The 9,804-nt window shown below is 44.6% G+C and overlaps 1 protein-coding gene across 1 annotated transcript; it reads right to left on the reverse strand.

Moving 5' to 3' along the window:
* Positions 1–5,244: 5,244 nt before the first annotated feature.
* LOC149401537 (FT-interacting protein 3-like) lies at positions 5,245–9,384 on the reverse strand. The gene is made up of 2 exons (XM_089611927.1): positions 9,205–9,384; positions 5,245–8,407 (listed from the first exon to the last, which is right to left on the reverse strand). The coding sequence occupies exon 2, from the start codon at positions 8,392–8,394 to the stop codon at positions 5,413–5,415; it is 2,982 nt and encodes a 993-aa protein (XP_089468053.1). The 5' UTR covers positions 8,395–8,407; positions 9,205–9,384; the 3' UTR covers positions 5,245–5,412.
* Positions 9,385–9,804: the final 420 nt, after the last annotated feature.

Genomic DNA, 9,804 nt, shown 5'->3' on the forward strand with positions numbered 1-9,804 from the left:
ATAATAGTACGTATTATTATCATTATTATAATCTCACTTGGTGTAATAGTGATTGACAACATTAAATTCCAAAATGAGTATTTTGGGAATTAAATAAAATTTATAGTAAACTGTTTATTTATTGCTAGATCAAATAAATAAACTTTATATTTATTGTTGGACAAGTAAATATGTGTTAAATGGGTTTAAAGCTATTGGGCCTTGAAAAATAAAAAAATTTGGGCCTCCCTACCAGGTAGTAGACGATTTTTGTAGTGTGGTACAAACTAGTATTTTTTCTGCTTTCCTGTTCCTAAAATATAGGAGAATAAATAAGAGATATGATTGTCCTATATTCTCTCATAATATTTAGATTAAATATAAGGAGAATATTTAGGAGAATATATTTTCCTAAATTTTCTCAACAACAAATATTTTATACTGTTGTATAAAATAAAATACTAGATATTGATCTGACGGATGGGAGAAAAGATAGGATTCACTTGTTGAGATCCAAGGGCTGAGATTTAATCCACTAGTGTGAACACAATAAAAGGAAATAATATCTTTTAGAATATTCTATATAGATACCTTTTAAACTGCTATAAATAGAGGGCTGATGTGAAACAAAATTTAACCTAGCCAAACAGCATAAAATGCCCACACCTTCTCCCTTGTGGCCATGAGCTTCTTGCTTCTTCTTCCCCTCTGAATTGCTTCAATTCCATTCTTAAAAATAAGAGAGAAAGATTGGAAACACCCCGTTTCCAGATCTAATGAGATATAACCAATGCCACTCTTTTGTCTTATCTTCCTCGAAGATTACGTTTCGGAAGTCTTTGGTGTCATCACATCGAGTCCTTGAAGGAGGAGTTCCAGATCTGATCGTGTGGAGGCTTGTACGTTCAAAACGAAGACGGATAGTGAAAGCTTTCGGTTCGTGAGCCAAAAACTGGAAGTTTTCTTAAATTTGTCTTTTATCTGATATGGTTGCTTGATGAATTTTATTATGATTAATTAATTAAGTAATCTAGATCTTGTTTAATAACCATGTTAATAATTAGCTCTTGTTAGTGTAATTATTCTTTTCCGCATTTAATTGGTTATTTAAGGTGCAATAATCACCAACACCTGCTATGTACACACATTATGCACTAGTGGATCTGCGATTGTCTGGATTTCTTGCCCAATCCACATCATAAAAACTCGTGAGATTGTCCCTCTTAGGTACCTTAGAACACTCTAAAATGCAAGCCAATGAGACTCTATAGGCTGTTTCAAGAACTAACTCAAATGATTCACAATAAAGGACATGTCTGGCCGTGTAATCGTGAGATGATACTCTTGTATAGAGATGGACTTGTGATCGCTGAATCAGACCTGTCATGGACTAAAGGAAACACATATATACTTATGTTTGTACCTAGTTCTGTAGAAGCTTGTTGGAATAGATCTAGGGTTTAAGAAAAAGTTTAACGCTTCGGTAAGCGGCGGAATTTTAAAATTTTTCTTTTTCAAGTAAAACAGTTTTTACTAACTTAGACAAAGAGCAAGCACATGTAAATAAAAACTAATATGAGCATAAAAGACTACTAACCTTTTTAGAAGCTTGAACGTTGAGAAGCTTTTGGAAAAGGTTGCAACGTTCGTCTCCCCTCGCAGCACGCCTCTCTTCCTTCCTCGGCAACTCGAGCAACCACGAAAGTTTCTATCACTAAATCACTCGAGAGAAAATGAATTAGTGTGTGGGCACTTTTAAACACTACGACTTAAGAACGAGTCTTGAAGTCGCAGAGCTAAACACTAGGTCAAATGAGGACCTAGGTGCCAAAACAATAAAAACGAAATTGAATAGAGAGAGAGAGAGAGAGAGAGAGAGAGAGAGAGAGAGAGAGAGAGAGAGGATCGGCCAAGTTCTAGAGAGAGAGTCTCTCAAATCTCTTAAACTTGGATGAATGAAATGTGTGGAATGAGGCTCCTATTTATAGGAGAGGTTTCACCTTCAATAAGGTAGTTTCCTCTTCTATAGAATATCACATATTCATGAGCCAATTTCCCCTTTTCTTTCATGAGGCACACGGCCAAGAGGATCCAAGCAAGTCCTTGGATTTGTTTCCTCTTTTATTTGCTTCTCCCTTGACCCATGTGGCCGAATTCCCTCTTGCCTCTTTGAGGAAATTTGTTTCCTATTTTTCTTTTGGCAAGTATCATGATACATTTATGCACAAAATATTCTCTCTTTCTTTGGGTATGTTGGGCGCCTAAACCATCTAGAAAAGGCTTCTAGAAGCTTTTCCATTTGTTCATGACAACAAGAAAAAAGCCCATTAAGAATTTCCAATAAAATTCTTATGAAATGAAATTAATCCACAAGGCCCAATAAATCTAATTTTGGCCGAGTGATGCATGTCATCAAATGACCATGTCAAAAAATTTATTGACATTCATTTCATCCTATGTCTCAAAAGACAAAAATACCCTTTTGACAATTTTCGTTCTTGTTTTCACTTAGCTTCCAGTTTAACTATTCCTACTCGATGTGATTCGTGACAGTGACCTCATGGATCCAAATGAACAAAGCTTGAGCTAAACACTTGGACTCAAAAGTTCACAAAACCTTTTCCAAGTTTAGCTTAATGTCAACTGACTCCACTAAAGAGTTGACACTGAAAATCTCTCGGTTCAAATGAATTTATTTTCTACTCAAGAATTCAACCTAATTGTAATGAGTGGATCCACATAATATTATCAGTGTTTTCCCTTCATAAATATCATCAGCTAGTCGGGATTTACAAAATTACCATTTTACCCTTCTAGCTGTTATTTCCTCAACTCCTTTGTCGCTTGTGAATAAGTTAGAAACAATGTATTGACGAGGAGCTAACAAGTCACATTGTTTCATCCAAAAGAGTCAGGACTCAATTTGGACACTGGCCAGTTCATTTATTCACACTCCAAGGAACAAAGCATGAGGTGACATACATTGCATTTCAGCAATCTTGTACATGAATTCCATATCTATGAGAACTTCACAAAGTTACTCATGACATTCTCACAACTTAGTACTTCACCAATAGGCCTTGTTCGGAATCACATAGTGAGTCCGAACTCTGACTTTCTCAAATGAGAATACGTAAGGTGTGAAATGGCATGTCTCATTTCAGGATTAAGGTAAGCACGATGCAATTCATACGTAGTGACTTCGAGACATAAGAGGTTAAATGGTTTGTTCTTATCTTGTCTCTAGAAGTGCACTGGTCAATTCAGTACCTTCGAAAGATACCTAGAAGAACTATAGAGTCTCTAACTCTCAATGCCTCATAACCAGACATCATAGATTCTTCTAACAATCATACTGAGGTCAATAGTCCTTTGACCCTTAGATTGCGAATATATCGTTTTAAGCAAACTGTGAAGAGTTTGTTCATGCAAATCTACATTTGTCTCTTCGTAAGTTGTTTAGTTTGTTTATGGACTAAAGACTAATGTTTTATCATAAAGCTTCAAACAGACAAGGAGGAATGAATGAACGTTTCAACTTTTTATTAATGAATAAGCAATTACAAGCAAGAGTCTTCGTGAGACTTTATTACATCAAATGTACAAAATAAAGACTACAACTCTTCTTGTGGGCACCATTGACAACAAAGCTTGTAATGCTTAATTGATAAAATAATAGAGGAATGTAGTCATCTGGCATAAGCGTCTTGGTCATCCATGTCCAAATGTTCTTAAGCTTGTAATACCTTCGAGTTCTAATTAAATAAAGCAAACGTCTTTTTGTTCAGAGTGTGCTCTTGGTAAAATGCATCAAACACCATTCCCTAGCTCTACATCTAAATAATCTAAACATGTTGTCGCACGAAAATGAACAATGATTTAAAGCTTCGGGCGGTTTGACCCAAGGCTGGACCAAGTGGCCGCACCAGAGCCAAGCCCGGGAACTCAAAAGTCTCGAGTTGTGGTTCCTCTAGTCGGAGGCGTTCTCTGAGGAGAGAATGAGATGAATACGGGTGTGATTGCGCTTCTTATGATATTCCTACATACATGAGCTTGACATGATCAATTCATAACGCAGTTTAATGCGTGTGTGTACGCTATTTGAGGTGCGGAGCCTGGGGGTGTGCTCGACAAAGGAAACGGAGCACAGAGGAGTCCTCGACGACGTCTCAAAACTCTAGAATCGAGTGACCTGAAAGAGAATGTGTGTTTTCTCTTTGAGATGAGAGAGATTCTCAGTAGAGAATTCCGGGCGCAGCCGTGTGCGTTGGAGATGAGGGAGATTCTCAGTAGAGAATACTGGGTGCAGCCGTGTGCGGGAGATTAATCGCTCGATCAAAGGAAATCATGCTCAGAAAGTCTCCAGCAGCGTTTCAGAACTCTGAGAGCAAGGATGAATGAATGTGTCTTTGACCCTCTCTGAGATGTGGTATTTATAGTGGATGTGGAGGCCTAGGAAAGCCTTTAGACGTACATCGAGGAGCACGCCGTGGATTTCGGACGCGTGGCACGGCAGGCCGCGCCTAGTGCATGGCGCGGCACATGTCCCATGCGCGTCGAGCGCACGTTTGCTTCTTTTGAGGAGCATGCGGTGCTCCTGAACGGGCGCGCGAGTGAGCTTTGCTTTGTGTGTTAGCTTGGACTTAGACTTCCGGGCCGTTTTGCATGGGCTTTGATGGACTTTTTAGTGGTCCGGCTCATAGGGTTTTCGAATTCGGAGTTCGACGCAAGTCGCGTTGAATTTAATGTTTCAGGTTTTCTGAGAACAACCGACAACAAAACCCTTTGAACTAGTTCATTCTAATCTCTGGGGACTAGCACCTAATTTTGCATATGATTACTAAAGGTTTATCTGGATTTTTTTCGCTTTAACTAAAATTATAAACTGCAAACACATTTAAACACTTCAACGCCTATATTTACGGTAATTTCATTGTTTTACCGTAATGGTAGAGGAACATGAGATCAGGTTTGTTCCTTCAGAGCACCAGACATCAGATATTCTCGCCAAAGCACTCTCTATTCGAGATGAATTCAAATTCTCTCTCTCTCTCTCTCTCTCTCTCTCTCTCTCTCTATAGCTTCATTCTGTTTCAATTTTTAGTATTTTTCACAATATGTTACAGTTTCAGGGACATTACTGAAAACGGCTAAAACTAATCTGCTTTAAATTTTATATTTTGTCGTGTTGAAAATACCTAACATCTGCGCGAGAGCACATATTGTGTTTGTAATTTGTATGTATGCGATTCAAGCAACCACCGCAATATATAGCTAAAAATCAAAATTTGAACCGAACATGACACATTTGACACAAAATTTGAACCAATCTGATACAACATAGTGTATAAGTACAAATTAAATGCACAATTGAGCATACAAATTGGATGCATGATTTAACACATAAAAAAAATCAATCGCTTCGCGTACGTACTAGAGCATGCTGTCTGTCCTGGCGGGAAGGCGGCGGAAGAAATTGAGCGGGATGGATGGGGTTTTCCGGCGAAACCTGGGATGCCTCATGATGTAGAGGCCGGCAATCATGGCCAGGACCTGAAAGGGTGTGACGTAGAGCACGACGGCGGCGAGCAGGCAGAAGAGCACGAAGATGGCAGTGGCGCGTGTGTCCCTCCAGCTAAGCAGCGCTTGGAACCTCTCCCCCTGCGTGGCCACGTCGCCGATCACCGTCTGGATCCTGCCGGCCACGCTGCGCAGGCGGTCGTAGCGGGCGCGCACGAGGTCCGGGTGGCGGGATGTGGGATAGGTGTCGAACTCCTCGTCGAGCTCGTCGGGGGAGGAGGCGGAGGCGTCGGCGCGCGACAGCCTGGCGTCCATGTGGGGCGGGTTGAGGGGGCGGCGCCGGTAGTTCCAGAGGCCGATGAGGGACATGTAGAGGAAGATGGTGGGGAGGATGAGCTCCGGGAAGCAGACGAGCATGACGAAGAGGGCGTGGACGAGGGAGGTGGTGGTGGCGCTCCTCCACGCGCACACCTCCCCCAGCCACTTGCCGAGGGAGAGGGCCCCGGATAGCACGGTCATGAGGCGGAAGAAGTTGGCCTTGCTGCGCCTCATGCTGAATAGGTGCGAGTCCGCGTCAGACATGAACTCCACCACCTCTCGCCGCAGTGGGGGCTCGGCCCGCCCCAGCCGTGCCGCCACCATTCCCACCGCCTGGTGCCGCAGGCCCTCCTGCTGGCTCACCGACAGCGGCCGCAGGTAGTGCATCTTCGGCAGCCGTGGCTTCGAGTACCTCAGCATCACGTTCGCGAGCCCGTTGGTGCACGAGAACCGGATTGCCAGGTGGAGCTCCCCCATCTTCTTCACCCCGGACGGGTGCAGGACCAGCAGCGGGTACGCGTGCGTGTACACCCGCCCCGTCTGCAGCGTCGAGATGCGGAACCGCACCTTCCCGATCTTGACGTCGCGCTTCCCGAGGGCGGAGCCTCCCCCTCCCAGCTGGGCGTTGTCGAACACCCCCAGGGTGAGCACAGTGGCGGGGTCGTGCACCTCCCACGTGTACTGCTCGTTGTACTTGGGGCTCAGGCTGTTCACCACCGTGCGCGTGCGCACCCACTTGTGCCCGTACTTGGCCACGCAGTAGGTGTCGCTGGAGCCCCCCGGCTTCATGGGGTGGATTCCCTCCGCGCTCAGGATCCCCAGCTCCAGAATTCCCACCGACGGCTTCCACAGCTGCTTGGCCGAGGGCCGCAGGTCGCTGCTGTACTGCGCCGGCTCATCGAACACGTGGTACCCTCCCTCCAGGCACACTCGCAGGTGGATTCGGCTCGCAAACCGCTCCTTCTTCTTCTCAGGCTTCTTCTCCGCCTCCTCCATCGCCTCCGACACTGACTTCTCCAGCATGTGCCATCTGCCGCGCACCATCCGGTCATCCGCGCGCTTCTCCACCGTGTTCAGGTACACCACCGTCTGCCCCAGACTCTCGTCCTTCCCGCCCCCGAGCTGATCTTCCACCGACACGATCACCGGCTCGTCGAACGGCTCGGCCGCCACCACGATCAGATCCTCGTTCCAAGCTGGGTTCATCGTCCTCGACTGCACCGCTTTCGTGCGCACGATCTGCCTCCCCAGCTGGACCTTGACGTAGGCGTCGGGAAACCGAGATCTCTCCGACTGCACCACCAGATCCTGAGCCTCCACCACGTTGATGCGGACGTACCACATCCTGGGCGAGTGGTAGACTTTCGACCTCAGGTGGGCCATAGCTGAGCCCACAGGGGAATTCTCGTTGGGCCCGACCGCATTGGAATGCCAGGCGTCAGGGAAGGCTTCATCGGCCTGTGTCCCGAACCAGACGGCAACCATGAGCTCGCCTTTCTTGCTCTTACTCCCGTCCTTCTCTGCCAGTCGGTACCACTCGGGAGCCAGCGGGCTGTCCGGCGGGACCCGCGTGGGGACGTCGTTGAGGTCGAACCGGACATTTCCAACGTAGTCATCAACAAGTACGTCCTTGTCCTTGACCACAACTTCCAACACCGAGGACTGCAGATTCTCCTTGGCGAAGGCGAATACATCGTTCCACTCCGGGTTCGAGTTCTTCTCGAAATGCCGGGTCTTCCCTGTGAAGTTCCCGATCCGGACCTCCACGTACGGGTCCAGGCTTCCTGTGAGGTCCGTTGACTTTAGCTCCTTGGCTTTGACCACGCGCACGAAGAGGTAGTGCATCTTCTCCACCAGATCGTATGTCGCCGAAGAGGGTCGGTTGTTCTTTCTGATCACCCTGCCTCCGATCACCTGCCCTCCGCCGAGGAACGGGCTCGTCTCCTTCAGTCCGAAATCCATCGCCGGACTGCCGGTAAACATCTGCGAAACCTTCGCCGGCGCCGGAGCCTCCATCGCCGCGGCGGTGGAGGAAGAGGACTGGTTCGGGATGCTTCGGAATGTGTGTTTCTTTTTCTCGGACTTGTCGTGGTGGTGATTGTGGGAGAAGGAAGAGAATGGGTCGGCGACAGGGACGAAGGTTTCCATGGCGGGGAGAGGATTAGACGACCTGATTCCGGGGTCGTCGGTGATGAAGACTTTGAGACCGAGATCGCCTTTGGCGCGGGAAAGGAAGTGTCGTTTCTCGAGCGGGTAGTGGAGAGCGACGGCGTCGGAGAAAGGGACGAAGGAGGTGCCGGTGAGGCAGACCTTGCCGAGGGAATTCCGCGACGAGGTGTTGGTGACGTGGCAGAAGACGTGGGCTTCGAGGGAGAGGTTGGCCAGGTTTTGGGGGTCGGTGATGTTGAAGTAGAAGCATTCGTTCCACACAGGATTTAGGTCTTTCTGTTTGGTCGTGGTGCGGAACTTTTGGCCGTCGAAGTGGAGCTCCACGTACGCGTTGGCCGAGCCCTGCCCGTCCTTTGCCAGGAGGTCGTTGGCGCTCACCACCTCCACGCCCAGTTTCAGGTTGCTCATCGGACTTTCTTGCCTTGAGGAAAAAAAAAACCAATGAATTTTCGTCCACTACAAAAAATCAATAAAAATGTGAAACACAACGAAAAAAGAAAACAACAATTTCGTGGCCTGAATCTATATGTTTTACTGGAAAATGGGAACGGAAGTTAATCAGGGGACAAGCATATTTAAGTCTTTAGGTTTCTAACAAAAGAAGATTCTTGGAAAAGGAGCATTCCTTTTGTGGCTTGTTATTGAACAGTACAGAAATTTGAAAGAAAAATAATGAATTTTTTTTCTTTTAAGGAAAAGTCCTTTGACTTTATAGGATTCTAAAGAGCATAAAATAAAACCACCGAAGTTTTGTAATTATTATAGCATAAGTTTATTTTTTTTTTGAGTAGATATAGCATAAGTTTATTGATTGCTAGTTTGCTACCAAAAAATATATATAAAACTCATTCATATAAATATATATATATATATATATATATATATTTAAAAAAAAAAAGAAAAACTCATTCATATTATCCAAAAAAGAAGTCGATGAATAGACGCCCAAAATGAAATTCTCGTTTCAGAGTAAGAAATTTGTTTAACAGAAAATGATTCAGAGAATATGCGATGAGAGCAAAGCCAAGTTCATGATTGACCGAAGTTGTAGACCATATCTTACCTTCATAAAGACGAAGACCCATTAACTCTTTCAAAAAAATATTCCTCAAAAAAACAAAAACTAAATTTCACAAACCCAAAAGCAAGAGCCACGCAGACAAATACAGATATGTCGAAAAACTAAAAAAAAACATGCAATTTAAACGGGCGTGGTACCTGGTTTTTTGAGTTCAACAAGCAAAGTCTCGTTGTATAAATCCCTTCAGATAGAAACCGGAGGAGGAAGAACAGAGTTTTAGAGAGAAAGAGAGAGAGTCAACTGAAAACGAGTTAAATGAGTCGTTACATTTGCACAGAAGCTACAGGGTTGAACAGAAAGAGGAAAGAGAAAGAAATAAAGATAGAAAGGTCTATGGTTGACTGTGATATAAATACAAGTTTTAATTGGGTTGCGTTTGTTTTTTAGTTCCAGAATGTCTATTTCCCACATAACAACCACAACTTCTAATCATACGTTTTATTAATTAAGAACTGTCTTGTTCGTTCGTGTGTGTGTGTGTGTGTTGGAGAGATGCAAAGGGTCTTTACTTTTTCAACCGGTGATCATTTGACACGTGTTCGAAGGCAACAGTTAGACTATGCAAAAAAGAAGAGAAATTTCGGACTTAAAAATGAATTAAATATCTAATTTTGACCTTAACTTAATGAAATATCTTAAAATGGATTTTTGGGTTAAAACCGGACAAAAATACCCCTAGACCATTTGAACTCTCTAACATTTCACTCTCTCTGTCTCTACCTCACTCGAAAATAACG

This window comes from Urtica dioica, chromosome 4 (assembly GCF_054948205.1).
Source record: "Urtica dioica subsp. dioica isolate 48M chromosome 4, U.dioica_male_clone48M_v1_H2, whole genome shotgun sequence".
NCBI lineage: Eukaryota > Viridiplantae > Streptophyta > Magnoliopsida > Rosales > Urticaceae > Urtica > Urtica dioica.

Bases quoted from the DNA above. Each gene is read 5' to 3' on its own strand.
- LOC149401537 (XM_089611927.1), bottom strand. From the start codon at position 8,394: ATGAGCAACCTGAAACTGGGCGTGGAGGTGGTGAGCGCCAACGACCTC.